The sequence below is a fragment of the Rhododendron vialii genome, chromosome 8a (genome assembly GCF_030253575.1).
Source record: "Rhododendron vialii isolate Sample 1 chromosome 8a, ASM3025357v1".
Lineage (NCBI taxonomy): Eukaryota > Viridiplantae > Streptophyta > Magnoliopsida > Ericales > Ericaceae > Rhododendron > Rhododendron vialii.
The window spans coordinates 25696555-25723685 of NC_080564.1; the positions used below are offsets into that span (position 1 = coordinate 25696555).

A 27131-nucleotide genomic window follows, 5' to 3' on the forward strand; every position below is an offset into this window, starting at 1 on the left:
GCAACAGAGGGAAACATTCCATTTCCTAACTAGATTTATCAGCTGTCAGAAAGGAAAACATGAAGCATAGCATAATTGTAGGTTACATAGAATATTTCAATGTGTTCAAAACAAATACACCAACGATGAGTAAGAACAAATCTTAACTGACTTGAAAAGTTGAAAGGTTCGTTTGAAGTTCAAAAATCTATTTCCCCCTACAACAAAGAGTTCTGAGTTCTTAGATCAAGTCAACATAACCCAGAATAAAAGAAAAAAACCTAATCGCCTGAGTTGATTACAGTCACATCAGTTCAAAACACATACATCAGTTCAAAACACATAAAGACACACTACTTCGCAGTTATCTAGAAACAGCAGAATGCAGATATCGTCGTGCCTTAAAAATATAAAGCATCAAAGGTAAAAATTACTGCAGAGAGGGAAAAAAAGAAGAAGAAGCAGCACACAAACGAGATAACGAACCAACAAAACAGGTTGTGGCGCTTGAATACAACATTAAAAATGTACTGGTACTTCACTTATTAGTCTATGATTGTTCTTCAGGATGCCAACCTTTGGAAAAACTTTCATGGAAACTACAAAGAGGTGAAAACCAAAAGGACAGAAATAAGATAAGAAGACTGAGAAACCTCAAGATCTTCTTTGAGAAGATATTTACGAAGATTGAGTAAAATCTAGAATTTTGCCCCCATATGGAAGACATATTACCAGAAGGGGACTTCATATAGTGCACAACATTGTTGCCAAAATTACACACCTCAGCAACCCATCACAGCGCAATTATAGACAAAACTTCCCAAATGCTTACTGGCAAGTAAGCTCCACTGTGGGGGCCCTTGATCTGGCACCCAAGCATTAACCTCTATGACACCTCCACCTAAAGCCCTTGGTCCGCCGATTACAATAAGCTGGTCCCCGCATGCCCTAAACGCCAGCCCCCAACCATTCATGGAGGCTGCCCGTTCAGGCAACCTCCCAACTGTTGACCACAGATTCCTCTCCTTGTCATACTTCCTCACTTCATTTTCCGCATAATACGCCGCATACAGCTCATTCTTCACTACAGCAAGCAAAGGAGGTGCCCTGGATGTCGCAGGTGGCTCTCTTTCCCCAGTCACGCTGTTTCGTGCTGGGAACATATTGGGAATCTCGTACCATTTTCTTGTCTCCAAATCATACATCTCCCCACATGTAAGCACATTTGGATTTCCTATTCCAATTCCCCCAAGGACATAGAAATTCCCATCCATAAACACCCCAGAACACATTTTCCTAGGTTTATTCATTCTTGGAAGAGACAACCATGTACCGGTATCCGAGTTATAAATCTCTGCTGAACTCAAGATATTGCCCTCTGGGTCACAACCTCCTGCAACAATCGCAATTTCCCCAAGGCTGGCAGACCCAAACAAGCATCTTGGTTCGTTCATCTCTCTACCCGATGACCATGAGTTCGTCAATATGCTATATTTGTAAATCACATGCGACCTAATCTCCTTTCCAAATACAAGTAGCTCGGTACCAACCGCCAATGATTCCTTGTCCGAGCACATGAAGCACTCGTTTGATGTCATCCTTGGCAGATGCATCCATCGAAGGCGAACAGGATCGAATGACTCCCATTCAAGAAGATTACAAGAGAAATAAACCCAGTGTTCGATAATTCCCATCTTTCGCCTAAGCCTATATAGCTCACCAGTCTGAATTAGAGACCGAAAGCTTCGATTCAAAGAGGCAATCGATCCGTAATCTGATCTTGAGCAGCGGAGCAGACAATTTATAGAGATGTCACGTCCAATTTGGTGGATGAGGGAGCTTGAATTTGATTGGTCACCATTGCGGCACCCATTATCCGATTGGCGCGTTTGAGATATTAAAAGATCACAAATCACTGTTTCTTCCTTCACAACAATGACGTCAGACAGCTTGGTTGACTTGCTAAGCAAGTTCCCTTCAACTTCCAAACGGCGCTTACCGTTTGAAAGTTTGATCACGCAGAATCTGTTGTAAATCAACATGCTCTCATGCTTGCAGGAACTGGGCAATTGTCGGGAGACAAGAAATGACGGACCTTCCCACATGGCAAAATTTAGTCGGAGGAGTGGGTGTAATACGTCAAAGAGCAATCAATGCAAAAGCCCGTGTCTCTTCTTCAGCAAAATAAAAGTGAGAGCCCGTTAGTCAACAACTCATAACATTGCTTGTCAGTTACCATGAGCATAACACCACATCCAGATTATAAAAATGAGACCATGGAAATAGAAAGAAGACACCCAACATACAAAACTGATGTATCCAATATGACAGCTAAAATATACATTTAGGAAAGTTCTTAAAAAAAATCTCTGACGTTCTTAATCAAAGAACAATCAATGCAAAAGCTCGTGTCTCTTCTTCAGCAGAATCAAACCAAGAGCCAGTTAGTCAGCAACTCATAATATTGCGTGTCGGTTACCATGAGCATAACAGCGTATCCAGATTACAAAAATGAGACCTTGGAAATAGAAAGAAGACACCCAACATACAAAACAGATATATCCAAGATCTGCTGAGACAAACCTTTACGGAAATTTAAAAGAAAAATCTGTGACGTTCTTAATCAATGCACTGATCTCAACATTAAACCAATCACTCCATCAGTGAACAACTCATTACCGCATGTCCGTTATTCTGAGCATAATACCAAACTTCAGATGATAAAAAACAGAACTTTGGCATAAATAGAAGACTCTACATATCCAATTACCAAAACGGATGTATCCTAGACATTGCTGACATAGATATTCCGGACTTCAAAATTTCTGTGACTTTCTTCATCAATGCAACGATCTCGACATTAAACCGTTCAGCCAACAACTCATCATAGAGCTTGTCAGTTACAATGAGAATCATACCATATTCAGATGATAAAAATGAGCCCTTTTCCAGAAAAGACAATAGGTACACATCCAATTTACAAAACAAGATATATCCTAGATAGCAACTGAACAGCAGAAAAAAAACCTTTTTCAATACGTATATTTGGTGAAAAATTATTAATCAAAACTGCTTATTTCTAGCAACAGTTCCTTAATCACCCAATTCAAATCAGTAACGAGACTAACCCAATAAATAAATTCAAAAGAATCTGCACAAAACCCACAAGGTATATATTCAACAGCATGAATAAAAAGCCCTAGAAGCTTCAAATCAGATCTTCAAATCCTAACCCAAATCCAAACCACACTAAAGTTTACAGATAACAAGACCAGCTGTAATCTGAGAGTTTCACCATTTAATCAAATCCAAGTCCAAGTCCAAACCCATTAATCCAGACTATACTTTTTCAATGATAATTAAGCACCAGCCGTAATCCGAAAGCTAACTATTCAATCAAACCCACAGGCACAAAAGAAAAGGAAGTCTTTTTTTTAATTTCCCCCTATCAGAAAGATCTAGTTTTTAAAAAGTCATCAAATTAGGAAACTGCAATTACATTTCGTAGCATTCAATTATTCACCTGAGATTGAGCTGGAAACGAACACACAAAGGAGCAATCAAAGCGCATTCAGATCGAATTGGGATAATAAAATGGGGAGAGAACTCACCGATTTATATTGCGAAGAGAATTATTCGATAACAGTTATTCACTCACTGTTCTTCATGTATTCTTCTCTCTCTCTCTCTCTCTCTCTCTCTCTCTCTCTACACTAGCATCCTCTCTGTCATTCATTTTCCCTGGTTTTATATGCGGCATCCCTGTATGGCTGTATCTATCTCTCTCTCTATATAGTTTTAACGGAAAGAAGGGGGTCAGGGGAGTGGTGGCGGGCCCAGAACGGCTTAAGGCGGAGAGAGTTAAAGAGAGAGAGAGACGCCGTTAACTGGTCGGCGGCATCTCGGTAACGGAACGCTCAAACGGTCGTTAGTGCACGTGTAAGCACGTCCCCCTGGTTTTAACATTTTTTTCGGGGTTTTATTTAAAATGGTGTTTCCCTTTTCGGACCAGTTTTGAACTGTAGACTGTAGTGGATTAGTCGAGAGCACGAAATAATGATCGGAACCATTCACATTTTAGATACCGTAAAGAAATATGTTATAGAAAAAAATTAGTTTGATCAGACATCGATTTCTTAATAAACATTTTATATTTGTACTAGACTAAATAAACCGTCAAAACTTTCATAGTAGTATATTTTATCAATCATAAGAATGATCGATCTGTTATCATAGCTATCGGAGTCTAATCAAGCTAATTTTATGTATGAAAATGATAGATTTAAAATATAAATGGCATTGACCATTGTCGTGGCTCCAGTATAGGCCCACGACAGTCGGAAATTGGACAGAAATGGAGGATAAAAAAAAACAATTATGCTAGAGGTATATATAAATAGGTACATACATATTTGACCCATCTCGGGTCCCAAAAAATTGATTCGAGACACTCATTTTGTTTAAAATGGGTTGTTTCGCACCACTGTAAAAAAAATAAACTCTATCCAAAATCGGTATAGGCATATACGAAACATCAAATTTTTCTTCATAAACTAAGCCTAGATTATGAAATAAAGTTAGATGTTTTGTAATCATTTTTACCAATATTTGATTAAGTTTATTTTTACAGAAACCTTAAACAAATTATTTTGAATAAAATGAACAATTCGGATCATTTTTTAGGATCCGATATAGGTCCAAAACGCTCTGTATATGTACTCATAGACTTTTCGTAAAAAGAGAGAGTGAGAGAGATGGAAGCTTTGCTCCTGCCCGTTCGCCGTACGCCTGTCCGTTCCGTAGCATTTTTCCCCCGTGCAGCCTTTTTCTCCTTTGCCTTTCTGGGCGTAATTGATGAGAGAGGAAGTTTGATTTGATCTCCACTGTCACTATTGGAAACTTGGAATCATGTGGAGGAGTACTCATCTGGAGTTTGGTTCCATTCTAGAAACTTTTTTAAAAAATAAACAGTTTATTTTATATTTTTTTTACATCGTATAAAAAATTTTATCGAAAATTTTCAAATAAGATCTATATTGCATATTTTTAGATTTCAATAAATTTATATTTTTTGAGCTTGAAATTGCATTCTTATAAAATAAGAACTTTTTTTTTTGTTCCGAAACGAAGCCTCTTTTTGACTCATTCCAATCTCATGTTGATAATCGACACCGTTCACATCGATAATCGAAATCGTTTGAGAGCTCAAGATCGAAAGACCAATCTTGTGATCGGTATCTTCATGAAATAGTTTTTAAAATATATTTGTCACGAAAATAATTCCGTACAACAAAATCGAAACTCATTTAACATTAGGATGCGCAAGCACCTATCATTTGTTTTTCAATAATTTGAGATCATATATTTTATCATCATATATTTTTCGACTGGATCTATAAAATGAATAATTCTGATTATTGTAGTATGAGCTCAGGATAGGATTAGTTAGATTAAAACTAAACCTGTCTGAGTTTTTTTTTTAATGCAAAAATGAGGTGTAGTCACTTTCACTGTATAGTTGTTCCGTACATGTGTTTGGAACATATATAATTGGAGCTTTCAATTGAGGGTACGTTCTTATAAACTTATAAATTTGAAATTTATTTCAGTATTTTTTATTTTTTGTAATTTTTTGTTTAGTTTTTCGTCGTAATTTTTGGGTTAATCGTTTGTCTCGACGAGACGAATCGGAAAAGTATAAAAATATGGACTGATATTGAAAAAATTCAAATAAAACGACACTTTAGACAAATCAGACAGTAATTTGATATTTTTTCGTCTTTAGTAAACTTTTTTTTTACTTTCGGTCATAATTTTAGACTCCTCTCGTCAAGATAGATGATTAATCCAAAAAATATCCCTTGAATTTAACAAAAATTTTGAAAAGAAAAACAAAACACACAAAACGAATAAAATAATTAAGTTTACGAGTAGGATTTTGATTTAGTATCCAAGCTAACAAATTCTCTAATCGGTTTCATCCAACTTTCGACATTCGCCGATGATGCGGCGCCACGGAGCCCCCAAAATTTCTCTCATTTGGGAGTATATAATACATGAAATTAGTTAGCAAATGTCCAATTATACTTAGTGTCCAATTAGTTTTTATGGAAGCTCAAATCAAAGGGCTCAAAAAATTGGTGATAAAGATATAATTTTAAAAGTTGTGGGTTAAATTTCACAATAAGTGTAAGTATTAATAGCAGTAAGCAGTGTTTTGTCCTAGCTTGTTTCAATGAATGAAAAACGTTGCCTTCATCCTTACCATCGTTCCCGAGCCCTAGCTTGAAATTGACAAAACTTCAAACGTATCGATGGACAAGCTGTGGACGAAGATTCTTGTTTTGAATCGGCTAAAATATGAGAGCTTAATTATTACTTTTATCACTAAAAATGCGAGGAAAATGATATAGACGTAATACTTTTTACATTAATAAAAAGGTTATTATTAATTATCTCTTTTGTGTTTATATTTTTCTAATACTTGTAGTATTTTCCATTGAAATTGATTAAAATTTTTTAAATTGGTTATTTTTGAAGCATGTAAAAGGTCCCGTTTTTAATTTTTTCTTTGAGACCTAAAATACTCTGTACTAAGTACTAACCCTCATTAGTTGTATAAAGGTTGTCATTACAAAACTCAAAAGCTTACTGAGCAAAGGTCCTGTCAAGTTTGTTATGGTCCATTCCTGCCTATTTACAATTTTTTTGGGCCCCGTCCCGTGCCTCAATCATGCATCTAGCTAGTTATTTTTTATTACCTGTATTTGCCAAAAATATGAAGGGTTAATATTTATACCTTCCTAGTTAATTTTTCGTCTTTCAATCAGTAATTATGGGGACTTGGTTAATTAGGCATGATAGAATTTTTCTTTTGAAATCCTACAAATTAACTACTGGTAGTTATGTTCTGTTTGTTTTATCTGGCTTTCTTGCCAATCATGGAATTAGAAACAGACCATAAAGGGGAAGAAGAGATTGGAGATGCGCGCGTGAGGGAAAACGAGAGGGATATTATTCTTCAAATTTGAAACCGAAAAATCGGAGTGAAATCAAGGAAACAGGGACTGTATTGACGGGCCATGGTTCAACCTCAGGTCAACTACAATTGAATTGTAATTGGACTGTGACATCATAAATATATTTAATACAGTATGTTAGAAATTTAAAATTACTCCAACTTGTGAAGTTTACTACATGCATAAATGAAAGTAAATTTTTATTTTTTTATTTGTCAAAATGAGAAGAATGTATTGATAAACGCCTAGCGGCACTTACAAAACGAAAATTATTACAAAGAACTTGGACAAAGCCAAACTAATTGTCTGACAAATATAAAACGAATAAATCACAAGGCAATCGATGTCTTTCATCGTAACTCAGGCATGACCTGATGCAATAGCGACATTTTTAAACTGCCTAACATCTAATCAGGAGTATCAAACGAGAAAAACTGCAAAGTTAAGGACAAAAACATCAAATACCCAGATGATCCGATATACTTCAACCAAGTATGAACTCCCAAAAACTATAGATTTGCCAAGTCATCATGAGTTGCTCGCCAAAAATATCGTGTAGGGATAAAACGCTGAAGCACAGATATCGTTGTGAAGTAACCTCGATTGAGAGAATCCGATCTGTAGACAAAATTCATCCAAAGATGAAACTAACTCTCGTAAAATGAGAGACAAAACTCTCACAGATTAGCCGACAAGCCGTTAAAAAAAATCGTTGATCTGGAGAGACAGAAGAAAAAAAAGAAAAAAAGCAAAGAAAATAAGTCAGAATAGTACCATGGCCTTCTCCTCCTGCCACTGCACACGAGTATGAAACCCACGGGGGAGGGGAAGGGAGAAGAGGAGTTGTAGTGGTTAGGGTTGAGGTACAGGAAGAGAGAGATATAGGGTCGGCTGAGAAGAGTTTGAAAGTAACTTGCTTTGTTCGGTTCACTTTTAATTTGGAAAAAAAATTCCAACTAAAAAAACATTCATTATCCCTACTTTCAATCATTACTTACATTTATCTCTCTACTCATTACCTCTATCACCAATCATTATTATCATTTCCCTCTATCTCTCCTCACTTATTACTCATTTCTTCAATTATTACCCTAATTTCTCTTTCTACTCATTATCCCAAAAACTAAACTAAAAAATTCTCAACAACACATCCAAATACAACATTTATTAGTATCTATTTGGAACCGGTTGATTAAGTATTTCAATCAAAACTTTTCGCATTACTTTTCGAACCGGCCGGTCATTTTCAGATTTCAAACTTTTTCTTTATTTTGGGGCAAGGGCCTGTAGTTTCCAACCACATCATCATATATATATATTTGTCGAAGACAGAGATCTTAATGACACGTTATATTTGCTGGTTAATTAAAGATGTGTTGATTACATTTAGGTCTTGGATTATAGCTAGCTAGGTTGGACTTGAGATAAACCCTACTGATCACTAAATAAAGTTTTTGATTTAGCTGTAGTACGTAGTATCTTAGGGGAATATGCATGCCAATGTTGTCTATGACTAAGGGATTATATCGATATTTGTGTGAGTGTGTGTTATTATGTGTTTATATTCGATCATCTCTGATCTCTACACTTACCGGGTCATGATACAATTTTAAATTTAAGTTACAAAAATTCAAACAAAAGGATTTAGAAGTCTAAAATCTCTCTCTCTCTCTCTCTCTCTCTCTCTCTCTCTCTCTCGTTTGACATAGTCGAAAATGTTAACTCTGATCAAAACGTACTATGCATCAAACCAGAGAGATTTGTGACATGCAAGATGAGTGATAAACATGGATTTGAAGAAACATAAATGCTGCTGGTACGGCAGGTTCTACACAGACAGCGCGTACAACGCTCGTTTGGGCCCGTCTCGGATCTAACAAAGATAATTGGAACCGTTCATTTTGTTCAATATATTTTGCTTAAGGTCCCCTGTAAAAAATCAACTTCATCCGAAAACAATAAGGGCATTTGCGAAGCATCCAAAATCCCTGTAAAAGAATTCTAAAGCGATTTTGGACGCTTCGCAAATGCCCTTATCGTTTTCGAATGAAGCTGATTTTTTACAGTGACTTTAAGCAAAATATATTGAACAAAATGAGCGGCTCCGATTATTTTTGTTTGACCCGATACGGGCCCAAACGTGCGCTGTACGCGCTGTTTGTGCAGAACTTGCTGTACCAGTAGCAAGATCCTTGAAGAAATATATAACTAGAAATGCGACACATGCACCATAGTATTGAAAATTCGCATATCGGTACAGGTCCTGTGTGGATTATCTCTCTCAGAAATTATCATTAACACATAATCCACCATGATTTGTGGATGAAAGTGCACTGTCATATTCTCAGTTCGAACACCATTCCAATGGGTGTAATGGAGAGGATGCGGATTACTAACATTCTTTCTATTGGAAATCTGTTACTAATGTATCAAATTAAGCTACCGGAAACCAAGTTCACAAATTTCTCTTGACAAATTAAATCCGAACAAAATTAAAGCTTCTGAATACATAGACAAACTGGGGCTGGCTTTATTGGCCAGAACTCTTGCATCTCACAAGAGATTGATGTCAAGAGTTCAAATCTTTCTATCAGCGTGTAAGTATTTTTCACTTTGATGGGCTTTCCATTCGTTCTTAATTTGTTGCTTCCATATGGTATGCTTATTTAAATTTCTTGTGCTGGTTGAGTTTTTTGGCTTGGTTATTTCATGAACTCTCATAAATGATGTGTGTCTCGGATTTGTACGTTATAATTCATGCATGTTGTAAATGATCTTTTTATCTATTGGGAAAAAAGAATACTTAGAAGTTGACATTGAAGGGGTAAAAATTACACTGGGGGTGTTTCTACTAACAAAAAATACCAAAAACTTAATGTATTTTATCATTTCGTTTCCACTAACAAAAAAGTTGTCAACAAAAACTTTTTTTGTTACAGTAATTCTACTCATAAACCCATTAACAACTTATTCACTATCGGAAATAACTTGATATTTCTTAACAACTTATTTACCGGAAACACCTAACAACTTCTCAACCACAAATAAAAATTTACAAGTTTTTCACTACCAGAAACAACCCCTGATCGTAATGTTAAAAAGCCAATGGAACAAAATGTCCCACCAAAAAGTATTCAAATAATGAGGCATGTATTTATACTTATTCTTGTAGCTCAGATGATATGGACATTAACGTCTCAGAATAAGCCTTATAATTATGGGAACCATTAGATTTGAAGTTCGAAAGCAAAAAAGCATTAAAGAATAGAGCTTTTGATATGCTGCATTAAAGAATTGAGCTTTTGATGAGCTCTATCTCTCTCCACATATAAAATTATTATTTGTATCCATGTGAAAGTAACTAATACAATGCATCTGGTGCAATTTACTCTGTGATCGAATCTAGAATACGGTAATAGGAATTTACGTAATTCTAGTCGTAACTACTTTGCTTAAACTTGGGGCTAGATTCACCCAGTCGTTAGGGGTATCCACAATGGCATAATCAATAGTATAAATTTCTAAACTTAACAATGTTAGAGCATCGATGTTGATATTATTAAAACCAAAAGGTTGCTAAAGGTTAGTAACATTTGCTCAAAAAAAGCTCATATTGAAATAATCAAACTTAGCAACATCTTAGTAAGAGCATCCACAGTAGAATAATCAAAATTGGATAGTTAAAAGTTGTCATATTATCTTTTGGTTTTCCATTTAAGGGATTGCTAAGGTTAGTAATATAGAAGTTCACAATGGTACAATCAAAATTGAATAACCAAAACTTGCCATATCACTTTTTCAACTTATAAAAATCTAGAAATTATGACATAGAAAACAATTTTTTTGAAATAGGTTCCAAACTAATAAAAATAGGTTATTAGAAAAGGAGAAATTAAATTTTAAAAAACTTTGATTAAAAAAAATTTGGGAAAAAAATTTAAAAAAAAAAACCTTTTTTGAAAAAAAAAGTTTTTCTTTTTTCAAAATAACAGTTTTTGAAAAAAATAAAAATAAAAAAACTGTTTTTGCAAAAAAACAGTTTTAATAAAAAAAAAAACTGTTTTTAAAAGTATTTTTCTTAGAAACATGTTGAAAATGGAAGAGAAAGAAGGTTTTTGTGTAATGATGGTGTACTTAATTGAGGAAATATGGGGATAACTTAACTTGATTATTGACAAAAGATTGCTAGTTTTGATTATTCAATGGCCAAAATTTGATGAGTTGCTGAGAGGTTGTTATGTTTAGTTATTCCAATGTGAGCTCTTTATTTAACAAATGTTGCTAATCTTAGCAGCCTTTTGGTTTTGATTATACCACTATGGATAACTCATCAAATTTTTGCCATTGAATAATCAAAGCTAGCAACGTTTTGCCAATAACCAAATTTAGTTGTTCCCAAATTTTCTTAATGAAGTACACCATCATTACACAAAAACCTTCTTTTTCTTCCATTTTCAACATGTTTCTAAGAAAAATATTTTTAAAAATAGTTTTTATTTCTTTGCGAAAACAGTTTTTTTTTTAAACAGTTTTCCCATAACTTTTTTTTTTTTTTTTTTGCAAAAACAGTTTATTTGAAAACAGTATTTTTCTTAAAAGTTTTTTTTTCAAAAGCTTATTTTTTTTACTTCTTTTCAATTACAGTTTTTTTTAAAATCAAAGTTTTCAAAAAACTATTTTCTCTTTTACTTCTTCCCAATTATTGTTTGAAAACTATTTTAAAAAATTATTTCCATGTCATAATTTTTAGATTTTTATAAGTTAAAAATGTGATGTGGCAAGTTTTAGTTATTCAATTTTGATTGTACCATTGTGGCCCTCTGCATTGCTAACCTTAGCAACTCCCCTAAATGGATAACCAAATGATGATGTGACAACTTTTGATTATTGACTCTTGGTTATTCCACTACGGATATAATTATACTAAGCAACCTCATTAGAAATAATCAAACTTTGGGCTTTAAATAACCATGCAAAAACCCTAACCAATTTTAGTGGATCTCACATATTCTCAATCAAATACACTTACCATTACACAAAAAAAACGTTTTCTCTCTCTCTCTCTCTCTCTCAACAATGTTTTCAAAAAGTATTTTACTAGTAAATTATTATTTTTCCAAAAAAAAATTTGACTGTTTTTCATAAACAGTTTTTACACAGTACTAAAACAACTATTCTTTTTTGGGAATTTTTTTAAAACTGTTTGTTTAAAAATCTTTTCTTATATAAAGACTACTTTTTCAAAAACTGTAGTTACACAAAAATTGTGTTTTTAAAAACTGTTTTTTTTTAAAATTTTTCCAAAAAAGAATTCAAAAACTATTTTCCATTTTTAATAAATAGTTTTTATTAGTTTCAAAACTATTTAAAAAAATTATTTTCTATATTCACAGTTTTTAATTTTTTGTAGTTTGAAAAGGTGATGTGACAAGTTTTGATTATGCCATTGTATACCTCAACATTGCTAACTTTATAATTTCTCAAATGAAAAATCAAAAGCTGATATGACAACTATTAGTTATGTATTTTTTATTATGTCATTGTGGATACTTTTTAGAATTCTGAAATTAGTTGAGGTATGCACAAGCTGGCTCGGACATCTTATTGTCAAAAAAAAACAAAAAAAAACTTTGCCTTGGTTAAGTTAAATGCACATACTCCATTTTATTTTATGATCAAATATCGGGCCAGCACACGCACACCTAGACTAATTATGGAGGACCAACCCACTATCCGGTAGTAAGCCCCCATTTAAAGTCAATTTGCTCTATATGAACTGGCCACTAATTAATTGATAGCACATCAGAGATTTCGAACATGAAATTTTAAGAGAAAGCAAACTCTTAATTTTCAGACTTTAATTAACCACCGGCCAACTCTTGGGGTATACAAATGCATATACCCCTAACACAATAAAGTTAAACCCCTATGTTTTTAGGAAATAAAATCTGAAAAAGAAAGAGCAGCCCCATCAAAATGGTGTACAAATTTATTTACACATCTCAAAAGTAGATGAATATATCAATTTCATTAATTAGTTCTTTCTCATCAATGTTTTAATTCAGCTCCAATAATTTAAGGCACCGGTACATGAACCAATAAAAGTAGTGGGACCACCCACTTAATTTGAAAATAGTTGCACAATTATTTGGTCTAAATGTTCATCAGAATATATATACACTATAATTCTTAGGCCCCGTTCCAGAAACCTTCTAAAAAAATAAGCAGCTAATTTTATATTTTCAAACTCAAAAATAAAGTAAATGAAAAATAAATTTTTAATTTTTTTTGCATCGTATAAAAGATCTTTCAAACAAGATCCATATTGCATATTTTTAAATTTCAATAAACCCATAATTTTTGAGCTTGAAATTGACTTCTTAAAAAATAAGGGCTTTTTTTTTTTTTTTTTTTTTGTGTTCCGAAACGGAGCCTAAGATACTCATATTTCTGATGTCACCTCCATCCAAGAATGCATTTGAAATTTAATGATGTCAAATACTTGTAATTCGAGTTTTATTCTTGTGAGTTGTCGTGCCTAGGCTATTAACAAAGATTCACATTCTTAACGAGTGTGTATATATGTGTGTGCGAAAAAATGAGTTAGAGTCTGTTCATGCTATTGTCTAAATGATAATTTTGAAACTTTTCGATATCGTAGTTAAAAAAATGCACACCATTCGAGACAACTCATTTTATTTATTTTTGTTGTCTAAGTAGTATTTTTTAGTAAAAACAAATTGTTATTCTGACATTTATACATAAATAAAAAACATAGTGTGAAGTCATGAATTTTCATCCGTTCTAGAATCCAAAATAAGTATTTATTTTTTAAGAAAGCAATTTCAAGCTAAAAAATAATGCGTTTACGCAAATAATATTTCTAACAATAGAGATCTTATTTGATAAATCTCGTTGAGATTTTTTGAACGGTGTAATAAAAATCAATTTTTTTTTTGAGTTTAAAAATACTACTGTATAAAATAAACTGCTTATTTTTATTATTTTTTAAAAAGAGGTTTGTTGAACGGGCCTCGCCGTCACGAAAGTTACTGTTAAATAAGACTTTAATTAACAGCGACTGACGTGACTTGCACTGATTGGTACGATCGAATAAGTTCCACAACACCACCTTAATCAGTTTGTTAGATTGACATGTTTTACCCCATCAATTTATGATGCTGTGATAGTACTATAGAGTAACATGCACCTGTAAATAACGGCATAATGTTTGTTAGAACATGCATGAATATTTTTAACTAAAAATGTGGGAATCTGAACCGTTCATTTGCTTTTATGAGTACTTAATTTTATGAAAATATTTCATGTACCCTATCAATGCTCATATTTAAGAGCATTTAAAATGGTCTAATCAAAATCAAAAAAATTGTTAAAGTTAATTGTGTTTGTTAAAAAAAATGCTCACATTGAAATAACAAAATTTAGTAACATATTACTAATTAACAAAATTTTGATTCTTAGATAACCAAAACTACCTAGCAATATTTGCTAATAATCAAATCTAGTGAATTCTGGAATTCTACATCTTCTCACTCCATTACAAATATCATTATATAAAAACCTTCTCTTTATTCCCTTCTACTTCTATCTAGTATCTTTTTTAACAATGTTTTCAAAACTTTTTAGAAAACCTTTTTTTTTTTCAAAAACAGTTTTTTAAAAACCTTTTTTTAGCAAATATTTTTTTAAAAAGTGTTTTCAAAAAATTATTTTGAAAAAGAGTTTCAAATTTTTTCCCTCAAAAACTGTTTTCTTCAAAAATACAAACTTTTTTTTTTCAAAAACTAATTTCAAAGAAATGTTTTTAAATTTTTTTATTTCTAATAAACGGTTTTTATTAGTTTGAAAAGTACTTTAAAAAAAACTACTATTTCTTATGTTAACAAGTTTTAGTTTTTCGCTTTTGGTTATACTATTGTGGACTTCTACATTGCTAACCTTAGTGATCCCTAAAATGGATAACCAAAAGGTGATGTGACAACTTTTGGTTATCCAATTTCGGTTAGTCCATTGTGGATGCTATCTATTCTTCTAAACTTTTTGTCTAAAATTTTATCGACATTTTTTACGTTTCATAACTTTTTGTTGAGTTTTTCGTCGTAACTTTTAGGGTTAATAGTTTGTATCGACGAAAGAAATTAGAAAAGCATAAAATATGAGTCGATGTTGAAAAAAGTTCATATAAGATGACACTTTAGAGGAAAAAAAATTGCTGTTTGGTATTTTTTTCGTCTTTAGTAAACTTTTTTTTTCCACTTTTGACTATAATTTTGTACTTCTTAGACTACTCACGTCAAGATAAATAGTTAATCCAAAAAATATGACGTCAAACAAAAATTTAGAAAAGACGAACGAAACACACAAAACAAAATAGACAAAAAGGTAAGGATCGAGAAGCTTAACAAAAAGTTGCAAAAAGTAAAAAAATGCCGCTAATGTTTTAGATAAAAAAAGGTCATGAACAATGCACCCAAGTCTCACATCGAAAAAACAAGAAAAATGCTGGGTCTTAATGTAATGCTGGATGACTCACTACTTACATGCTTAAAGTCTAAAGTGGGTCTTTGCAGCAAGGTGGCTCGATGATGGAGTGGTGTGATTGGATGACTCTAAGTCAATGGAGTGGGTGCGGAATAAGCCTAGTTCGGGAGATATGATTTTAGAGTAGTAGATCACAATCAAGGGAGAATTTGGATGCAAAGAGAGTGATCAAGGCCATATGTACGGTTCACACGTGAGGGGAGATTTTTTTTTTGGTACTTCGAAAATTCTTTAGGGGAGATTTGTTTGAACATGTGTGAACATTAAAGTTCTACATTACAATAAAGGTTAGGTCTTAATATAATATTTGATGACCCAGTACTCTTACGAGTCCGAATTTGTTCACCTTCACCAAACATGGATGAACGTTACCCTCGATTACTTCTATTGGTTGTTTCTAATTTATAGACCCTACCAAATTATCTCTGCACTGGTATCCTAAGGAACTCTCTACAATAGTACCTGAAAGGAGCCCCTTTATCATGGACCCCAAAGAGACGCGACACCCTAATAAAACTCCCCCAAAAAACCCTATTATTTAAGAAAAGCCTAAATAATCAAACAACTGGAAGCACTTTCTTTCGTGTCCGCACCGGCCGGAGGGACGTGACTCCCGTTCGGAAGAAAGTTTCAACGCATATATACAACTTGGGTCATCTGAACAGCCGTGACTCCCGCTTGCACAATGAACGGAAATTGTAGCTAACCATATTCAATAGGCTAAAAAGGTGAATTCCATGAAAGCATAACATTTCAAATTATGAAACAACTTTAGGTTCATCCGGTTGTTATAGAGTCATAAAATTAACCGAAATGTGCATAAAGTGGCCCCGTACCGGTTACAAAAAATTGTACTATATGAGAATGACAGTCTTCTGTTAGTTAATTCAGGTAAATGTACGTAATATAAAAATTCCGGTCCAAGACTGCCTTTCTACAGCTATATATGAAATCAATGTCCACATGATGTCTCACTCCAAACTGCGTTTGGCCAGCTATAAATTGAACACTCACATGGACTGCTTCACCCAATTTAGGCCCTAAATAGACACATGTTTCTTATAGTTTCTTTTTTTATGGGTATTACGAGTTGTGACGGATTAGCTTGCGTGCATGAAGACTAATCTTTCCACAGCCGTTTCATGTGCTTACGTGTGAGGGTGAGGTGACTCAAGAGTTGCTGATAATGAGAATCGAATTTGAAATTTTAGGATGAAGCAAAATCTTAAGTTCCAAGCAAAGATCACAAGGCCAACCCAGAGAGAGAGAGAGAGAGAGAGAGAGAGAGAGAGAGAGAGAGAGAGAGAGAGAGAGAGAGAGAGAGAGAGAGAGAGAGAGAGAGAGAGAGAGAGAGAGAGAGAGAGAGGCTGCTTTCTTATAGTTACCCAGCAAGGCATGTTCAACGTTATTTCTCTACGAGAGGCTGCTTTCTTATAGTTACCCAGCAAGGCATGTTCAACGTTATTTCTCTACGAGATCTTCCTTCAATTTAGCTAGTTTAGTGAAAGATCGATAAGTAGTAAATTACTGTACCAAACTGTTAAAATTCATATTGCGGGGGGTGTTTAGGTTTCGTTGGTTTTGATGATGGGAGTCTGTGTTTTTTTTTGGGTTTGAGGCTCACTTGGGGGTGTTTAGGTTTCGTTGGTTGGATTTTTGGTATTCGGTTGGCGTTTTGCCTTCTTTGCCCTTTTTTTCTCGGTGATCTTAGGTGACTTTTGCCGGTGTACTCTTATTCCGTTTAATCTTGTAATCGTTTATAAAGATTAATAAAATCTTTTTGTTGTTGCAGGAGAAAAAATAACCATACAGACGCACACCATTACTCTTGTATTGAAGTGTAATCGGCGAATTTAAACTTCTACCGCTTGAAAAACCACAGCTGTACATTTTCCTGCTCCTTACGTAGTTACGTGTACCGTTGTACATTGCGGGTCTTGTGGCGCGTAGTACTCTTCTTGAGTTATTTTCCTAGTATAATCACGTAATTTTTTTTCTTTGACTTGGTTTGGATGACTGGAATGTCGAACGAGAATGACAACATGATTCTAGTTTTCGGGATTCTTATGATTAGAACGGACTAAAACCAAAATCGAAGTACGTAACTCTTGGTGACCTAATTAATTAAGCAAATCCATATCAAATTTTCAAACTGTGTAAACATCTGATCCTGACTTTCTATATGGTATTCTCACATTTTCGATCGGTTCGATATACATTAATTAAGAAATTGGTATATATGGTAATATCTTAATTAGATCTTGAAAAAGAATTTTGAGTTTACCCATTTACCTAGCTAGCTAAACAGAGAAGTCCACATATGCTAATTTTGGATTCCCACTCGAACTACGTACAGGTATATATGTTTTCCACTCAAAACTAGGGGCCGGCATAAAAACGTAGTGTGGAATTTTGGAAATAGTAGCGTTTAGCTTGCGGAAGTGGTAGACGCTTGCCAAATGGCGCAGGAATTTCATGTTAAGGTACGTACTAGAAAAAGGACGGGGCATATTTCGGTGTACTTGACATCACTAATAATTGGCATCTAAAAATTAGTGGTGGTTGTGCCCTACATTTCTTATAGGTGTAGAAGTTCTAGTGCTTAGATGTACTGTATTTGGAGGAGGGAGGACATATGCCCATAAAGTTGAAGAAAAGATCCTTTAACAATATTATATATAACTTACCCATTATTCGTGTTCAACTTTAATTCAATTCAATTTAATTCGTATATATTCGTCGCTTGTCATGAAGCTTTAATTTTGTGTTCCACAAAATAGCACCCGTTTCCTACTTTTCGTTTCTACCGTCATCGAATGACAAGGAATATATGCAAGTTTACTTGGCAGTCACGTGGCACGAGAAGCCACTCTCTTTAATATTTCGGTTTCTACCGGTCGTAAACTTCATCATACGAAGTAACATTTTGGTTTGGGTAGGAATAGACCTTAGAAGAGCAAGAATACGCTTCATCATGGGATAACGTAGATCAGCGTTATGTGTCTCGATCTATAAGGAATGCTTGCTTGGATGCTTCAATTCATTTGCTTTGGGATAAACAAAGTAGACAATCTAACCTTTTGTTTTAGTAAACTGATTCCGCCAAGATAGACCAAAAAATGACTAAAAATTGAACATAATCTGAAAAAAGTTCAGTAAAGCATAAATGGCAAAAAAAAAAAACCATATGTTTTGTTTTTGGTGGACTTTTCTCAAATTAGGTCTATATGTTTTACTTTTGTTGTTTCGGATCCTCTCTTATCTTTGTTGCATTTCTTCTTTCAAAATAATAAGCCAAAAAGTTGTTTTTGTTAATTGAAGACATCCCTTTAGAATTTGAGTGAGGATTTGGGAAAAAAACAGCACTGGCACCATAGACAAAGTAAGAAATTACTCCGTCTAACCGAACGGTCCTAAAGTTGCATTCTTGTAAACTTTTTTGTTCAGAACTTTTTTCGTTATCTTTTCGTAGTAATTTTTAGGATTAATTATTCTTCTCAACGAGAGAAATTGAAAAAGTACAAAAACATGGGCCCATATTAAAAAAAATTCATATAAGACGACACTTTAGACAAAAAAGTCATGCATTGTTTTCTAGTTTTGTTTTCATTGTCGGCTCTTTTTACCCATGGGCACCATCAGTTGGATGGCCCGGGATATATATGGGTCCCCATCATTGTTACAGGCTTGGATAGTGCTTTCCATGGACTGGGCTCATGTTTATTAGGATGTTCACTTTTTTATACCGGGCTTTTGTCTTGCTCTTGTTCCCATTAATGGCCCAGTAGGTCCACGTAAATAAAGAGATTTACCATTTCACATGGTGGTCAGGGATGCATATGCCACGTACGTCCCTATAGGATAATCACGTGGCTCAAAAGTTATTCCCTCCCTCCCGATTTATTTATTTACTTTTTGACTTTTAAGTGTCCCAAAATGTTTGTCCATTTGACATCTAATTGGATCGATTTTTCTTTTTTGCCCTTTTTTAGTGGAATAAAGTAACTTTTTTGAAAAAGTTGAGGGCAAATGTGAAAAGTTGAATCTTTTTGGGGGTAATAATTGTGTTCCCTAAAAAAGTTGAATTTTCGAGATTGGACAAACAAATTGGAACGGAAAGAGTATAACTCAGGTTAATAGTAACTAGTGGATAATACCTTATATACTACTCAATATTTTTCATGTCTAGTCAATATTGGAGTACTATGGATGGATTTCACAATCTCCTTCACTTAAGATTGCAACGTCCTCATTCTTCCTTATGGTCCAACAAATTTTACTCACCAAGCAATGTGAGACCAATACCCGTTTAAGCATGTCGAGCTCATCCCTTGTACGACCCACCTAATTAGCAAGCCTTCTCGCGGGATTTTGTCTCACACTTTCGATTGGTGTACGTAGGCTCTGACTTGTAACCATGCGGCTCAAAAATTATAACGAAGACGTACGTCGTTCAAAAAAGTTACAACTCAGATGCATGTACTGGTACTTGATGAATGAAATGAGTGGAGATCTTCGATCCTTCTCCCTTGCTAATTACCGAAAGTATTTATACTCCAAAAAAAAAAAAATGTATCAAATTTTGTTTTTTGTTTAGGTGAACTGGACACGTAGTTGGATGATTGCCGCAAATGAAAAAAAAAATTAAAAAAACCAAAGGAAAGATGCAATATACTTATATAAGTACAATATTAACTCACTTAGGAAGTTGTCATTGAGAATAAAACAAACGAATTTACGATCTCGATCCGGCCTTTCCAGTATCTATTTCAACTTTGAAATTGGAGTATTTACTATCTGGGTAAATTGAATGGAAATCAATAAAATCATGAAATCTTTCTTAAAATGTGATTGTAATCTTATTGTATCGATCGTACTCCTGTTCGTTGTCCACGAACTCATATACAAAAATATGAAGATTAAGAGTCAATTTGTCTCAAATTAAGCTAGCTAGCTAGCACTAGTATTTTTTTAAAATTTTCTTAGATTCACGTCAATTTTTTTCATCCATCATTAATTCCTCTCGACAAACAGAATCTAGCTAGCTATTTGCATGGTGGTAATATTCAAACTTAAATATAGCATGTCCCATGAGAGCCTGAGACAAAAAATTAATATGAATGCATGTTTGCAAGTTTTCAATCGAGATTTCTAAGAAATTAGTAGTAATTCTGAGTACGTAGTACTTCTCCATTAATCGAGATTCAGGACAGCCAATCCCATTTATTGGAACTGTACATGTCAGGCATAAAATGATCATATATCAGCTTGCAATATTACAGGAAAATGTTTATTGCAACTGGCATTAAGTTAACACTGCGGACCTTTTGCCGACAAATCTCATTTTGTTATTTAATCTTTTAAATTCTCTTTGTTTGGAAGTTGATCAGGAAAGTGAGAGAAAATTAATTAATGGGAGAAAGTTGAGAAGCAAATGAGAGGGAAATATTGTACTATTTACACTTCTAGATTTTTCTATTTTCTCTCTTCTTTCTCTCCAAACCAAATAATGGAAGAGAATTTTTTTTTAATTTTCCCTTTCTTTCTCTCACTTTCCTCAAGTTCCAAACAAAGTGTTGATTGAGTTGAGTTCATACTTCCAAGAAATCATCAAGTTTTCTTCAAGTGTGTGTACACACACATGTACACATATAGAGTACTATGTAAATGATCGGAGCCGTTCAATTTATTTAAAATATGTTTTTAAGAGGTCCCGTAATAAATCAATTCATTCAGATGTTGGTACGAGCTTGATGGCTTTTTTCTCGAAAAAATGTTTTCATGCTCCCCTTTTTTATATTCACTCTTTTTTTTTTTAAAGCAAAAAAATACACACACTTTAACACTTTAAAAAAAGGAGTGTGTATATTAGAAAAGAGAGTGAAAATCACTCCCCCTTTTTTCCAGCTTTTCTAATTTTGGAACTTCACAAGATTAACTCAGGCTTGAAAACTCGAGTTTGAAAGCCAAGCTTATCACGATCACAAAGGTCCAAAATGTGAGCCAAGCTTGAACAATGATCCTGGAGAACTCGCAAGCTCGAGCTGAGCGTGACCGTGTGTAAAAAGAGTTTGAGCCAAGCCTGAACAATATTGTGTTTGACTTATTTTGCTCGATTAACAACCCTACACCTAAATAAGATATCGCGACGCAAGCTTGAAAATGTATTGTTTGTTTGTTCACCGCACTTCTAATTTAAACTAGTATATATGCTCGCCCTTATTTGATACTACCTCCTTGGTTCCTGTTAAGTGTCCATTATAAAAAGTCGTTCAAATGTGGGATCAAGTAATAAAATAATTTCGTACATAAATTTTAACTTTCTTTGCACCAAATTATAGATATTCTTTGCACCAAATTATAGATATCAAATAATTCTTGAAATAGGTGCCAAAACATGTTCAAAATTATGAACCGAAGAATTTTATCTTCTAATTTTAAAATTTCTTTTTGTAGTAGACAGTTAAAAAGAAACAGATAGATGGAATATGGAACTTTGATTGGATGACCACGCGGTTCCGCAGATAACCAATTAAACACCTAAAAAATTATCTCAAATCTCAATCTCATAGTTTCTGATCAAATTTTTATGATCCGAACCGTTCAATGTGTGCAGAATGTGATGTTAAGGGTACTCGCGAGAAAGTAGCAAAAACTATGACCGGGAAGTACTTGTTTTGAGTAATTTTTAATTGAACTGTTCATCAAATCTAAGCTAAAAACTGCTCAGATCAAGTTATTCCTGGTCTTTTCTTCTGCTGATTTCTCACGAGTACCCTTAAAATCACAACTGATCACATTGAGCGGCTAAAATCATTAAAATTTAATCGGGAACTATGAGGTGTTTTTTTAAGTGTCTAATTAGTTGTCTCCGAAACCGTCTCGATATAACTAATAACTAATAATATATTGCGCAAAAAAGAAAAAGAAAAAGGCAGAGTTTATCTATGCACATATGGAAGTTTGAGCTTTCAGAATAATTTTGCACTTTGTGTACTGTGGAATCAATCTCTGTGCAAGACAAAGGCTTAAAAGTATGGTATTAAACTTGCAAAAAAAACCTGTTGGGATAATATTTATCTCCACTCTGATTGCATGGAGGGAAGAGAAAGATGCTAAATTAAAGTCATACACGTGCAGTCCTGCTTCTTCAATCCTACTCCAAACGCCTTAATTATTAGTATTCGATTTAAACTCCTCCCCAACGGCAAAGCTATGGTGTTTCCTAGATCCTACCCTAAGGCTCCGTTCTTTTGCACTTAATTTAAACTTAATTTTATTCTGAAAATTTTATTCTTATTTGAAATTTTTTCGCATTTATTGGTTTTGTGTCAAATTTTTGTAGGTTATTGATTCATTTAAACGAGAGAAATCGGAAAGTAATTTTTTTTTTTTACTTTTACCTAAATATTTTGAGAAATAACCAATTTTTAGCAAGAAAAGTCACTTTTTGTGCTAAAATAAATCACACTGCTGCTTATCTGATAGGGACTTGAGGAGCTGTTGTCCCTCAGGAACAATAGCATTCAGAAGCGCTTGATCTCATCATCCCTCTCGGTAATCAATGATTCGGATTTCGAAAGGGAAGAGTTCTGTGAGATTGAGCGTTGCCCCCCAATCAAGAAGTACACAAAAATAAATATACTTCTTGACGAAGAATATATGCCAACTTGGTTGGCTGAACGATTCATGTGCAATCCGAACCCAAGAGCTATTTAGGATGTTTGAGCGCATAAAACATTGAAATCCAACAATTGAAAGATTTAAGAATCCGGGGATATTAGAGGTAATTTTAGAAGTTTTATGGTCCAATACGCAGTAATAAGTTAAGAAAAATTGAAGGACGACTAAAGTAATTTTCACTCAACAGGTTCACGTGACTCCACTTCACCGAGAATGCCTCCGCCGGTCCACCCCTTGATATAACACATCACTTCTAATGTTTTGAATTTTGATTCCAAAATATTTGACCACAACTAAGTAGGAGCTAGCTGCCTTGTTTAAAACCGTTACCAAAAACTGAGTTGATCAAAATTGACGTGCTTGCCCTATGCTCCCTTCGCCCTTAGGTCGGTGGTGGCTGTAGTTCATTACAAGTAATACTCCAACATGCAGAAGCTAGCCCGTTTAACCAAGCTCCCCTTTCGACTTACTTTTCTTCCCCGTACATCGATCGACTTAATATATTACACCAACTCCTGGTCATTAAGTACGGAATTATTTACAAAAAAAAAAAAAAAAAAATTGTTGTTGTGCTTATATAATATAAAAATAGACGGTACAAAGAGCATATGGTAAGAAGATCATTAAGTATCTTTCTTGGAAACCAGAACCAAGCTCATCTTTCTGAGCTACTATTTAATTTCCAGAGAAACCATGCACCAGCCCACTGGATTTTCCAAGAAATTTGTTAAGAAGAGAAATTAAACTAATAAGTAAAAATCAGGGGTTGCTCGTGGCTTTGGGTACGGCTTCGCTGTCCACCAAATCAAAGGTCATGTGCCCCCGATCGAGATTATAGCTGAAGCGATCCCATTTTTAATCTTGGAACTTGATCCTCTGTGACCTCCAATATCAGTCATCGATTTGAACGATTCAGTTTTATACTAGTAGTAGATTGTGAGCTTTTTTCGTGTTTTATTTTTATGGTCGGGATCGTCTGTCTGGCTGTTATAATTATCGGTGAGAACTATAATCGGTTTCAAAAGTTACGTTCTTTTTTCCCGATGTTAGTATTTTAGTAGACTCGTAAAATCTCACACACTGTCACCTAATTGTCCACTCACTGCTGTCAGACGATAGGATGTTAGTATTTTAGTGGACTCATGAAATCTCACGCACTGTTATTTGAGTGTCCACTCACCACAGCTTGAGCTACAAACCAAAAATTATGTGGATCGAAATCTGCTTTATTAAAGATAAACGTGTTCTAAGATCATATCAGATGATATCTCGTTCAGAAAGTCTAGGAATGCTACTTTAGAATGCAACTCCATACTCAATTGTGTCCGGAACCGTTGAATATATACAGTACTGGCCCTGATGTTTGAGTTGCCCTAATCCGACCCCAAATTTAGTTGCCCACTTTCTATTAGTTATAAAAAATAAAGAACTACAAGTCAAAACAAAAAAAAAAATAGAAAATAAATTCAAGGTTACATAGAACACATATTTTCTTACAAAAACTTAAATGAAAGAGTATAAGCTAGTAGTGTGTGTGTATATATATATATATATATATATATATATATATATATATATATATATATATATATATATATATATATATATATATATATATATATATATATATATATATATATATATTAGAAAAGGCAATAACGAGTATTTCTGCATCTTTTAAAGCTGAAAAGTATTAGTACTATTTTTTATTTATTTTATCCATGGAGTATATTGCATATATGTAATATCATTGTGGTGCCAATGCGCGTTAACGAAACTTATGTGGGGTTCAAAACTCAATCGGGTAAAACTTGTGAATAAGTTTTCTTGATTGGAATTACTGTTTGCGCTCTAAAGTTTAACATAGATGGAGCATATAAATCCTCCTGCAGCGCTGCTGCCTTTGGCATTATCGCGAGAGACCATGGTGGATTAGCTCAAATTTGGCGTTCAGGAAAAGCAATGGCATCCTCTGCAATTACCATAGAGGCTTGGGCAATTACCATAGAGGCTTGGGCTTTTAGAATTGCTTGCGGAACTGTTATGGATCTAAATCTCTATGAGGTGGTCTTCGAATTTGATTGTTTAGAACTCATTAACTGCTTCAAAAAGTCCAATTCTACTACTCCGTGGGAAATTCGAACTGTGATTGAAGATATTAAAAGTTGGGCATCCGGTAAGAAATGGTCCTTTGTTTGGTGCCCAAGGGAAATGAACAAAGTAGTACACTGGTTGGCCACGAATTGTCTTAATAGGAATTTTGTTTCTTCATCAGATTGTATTCTGCCTGAACTTTAATGTCTTCTTAACTATATATGATGTAATCCGTTGATCTCGTTCTATATATCAATGACCTTTTCAAAAAAAAAAAACTAGTCCCAATACATCCAAAAAAATTTGTTCATAAGTTCGTGAAGTAAATGCTTTTCTCCAACTAGTCTGTCCTAACGTACTCTTTTAACCATGAGTTCATACTCATTGCTAAGATCTTTGGCTCTCAACTCAAAACCACCACCACTACCGGTCTCCACCGGACCTAAAAGAGAAACTCAAGTTGAACTTCATACTGGAGAATTTGACTCGAGAACGAATTTTATTAGTATGTATTCCATTGTGGCATTCAAGAGAAGCGATAGAAACAACCAAACTTGCGATTCTGCGAATCAAGAAGATTCTATTACTAATGAAAAGATACGATTTTATGGCAACAAATTAACCCCCGGGAGATACATATTTGTAGTTTTTAAGAGATTAGAGATTCTGAGGGATTTTTTTTCGCTGCTGCAGCAGCAGGGAGTCTGCCATGGTGCGCCAGTCCCCCGGCTCCATAGGTGTCCAGCTGCACCTCTGTTCTGGAAAGCGATTTGCAAGCAGTGATTAACATGCTCACCTGGCAAGTAGTTGTCAGCCAAGAAGTGAAGGTCATTCTTAGCGATGTGAGCTTGAGAAGAGGAAGGGATGATAAACAAGCCGAACAAGCCAAGCAGGTAGTTGATCAAATTTGGTTTGATAACTTAACGAGATTCAAAAATATGCTTGAGTTTAGCTTGTTTATAAAACGAGCCGATTGCGACCAAGCTATAGTCAAGCCAAACAAGAGTCAATCTCAAGTAACTTGAATTTTTTGTACACAATAAGCCGAACGAACCAAGTAGTAGCTTAATCAAGCTTAGCTTCAAATCTTAACGAGCTTCAGAAAATGTTCAAGATTGGTTTGTTAATGTAACAAAGCAATCTTGAACAAGGCTTTAATGAACGGACACGAGCTCAAACTCAAGTAGCTTGATTCGTTTAGCCGCCCTAAATATGGGTTTTCAATGTTGATTTTTTTTTTCTTTTGCTCGTAGAACTTCCAATATGGTGTCCCCTGGCTACTTGATCCCTCGTCTAGGTACGAGGTTCCCTCTTGATGTAATCTTATTGGGCAATGATATCCACGCCATTTTGGCGAAAAAATAAAAGTAAAATTAGAGAAATTTCAAAACCCCCAAAACAGAGTACATACCTAATGCAAAGTCCACTTTGATCCCTTATAATTTGGGCCATGTGCATATATACCCCTTATGGTTCAAAATTATGCACATAACCTCTTGTAATTTTAAAAATATGCAAATAAACCCCCTGTCGTCATGTTTTTCATCCACTTTAATGGAGGTGCATATATCTCATATGTCTTTAGAATCTTATCTGAGCCGTTCATAATATATTAAATAAAGAATATAGTAATTCTGTAAAAAATTATCTCGATCAAGTATCAATAAACCAATGATCTAATTCTTGATGAATTCAAATTTGAAATTCTAATTTCATAATAAATTTGATTCGACCATGAGATTTTCATTTTTTGATCGACTTGAATTTTAGCGTGGATGTAGTACTCGTCAAACT

General features: G+C 34.2%; 1 protein-coding gene across 4 annotated transcripts; it reads right to left on the bottom strand.

Moving 5' to 3' along the window:
• Positions 1-457: 457 nt before the first annotated feature.
• On the bottom strand, positions 458-3751 carry LOC131297930 (F-box/kelch-repeat protein At1g74510-like). 4 transcript variants are annotated; one of them, XM_058323140.1, is made up of 2 exons: positions 3591-3751; positions 458-2153 (listed from the first exon to the last, which is right to left on the bottom strand). In XM_058323140.1, exon 2 carries the CDS (start codon positions 2082-2084, stop codon positions 762-764), a length of 1323 nt encoding a protein of 440 aa, XP_058179123.1. In that variant the 5' UTR covers positions 2085-2153; positions 3591-3751; the 3' UTR covers positions 458-761. The 4 variants fall into 4 exon arrangements, with proteins under 4 accessions (XP_058179123.1, XP_058179125.1, XP_058179124.1 ...); XM_058323142.1 differs by having other exon boundaries at positions 458-2150; positions 3591-3741; XM_058323141.1 differs by having other exon boundaries at positions 458-2150; positions 3503-3741.
• Positions 3752-27131: the final 23380 nt, after the last annotated feature.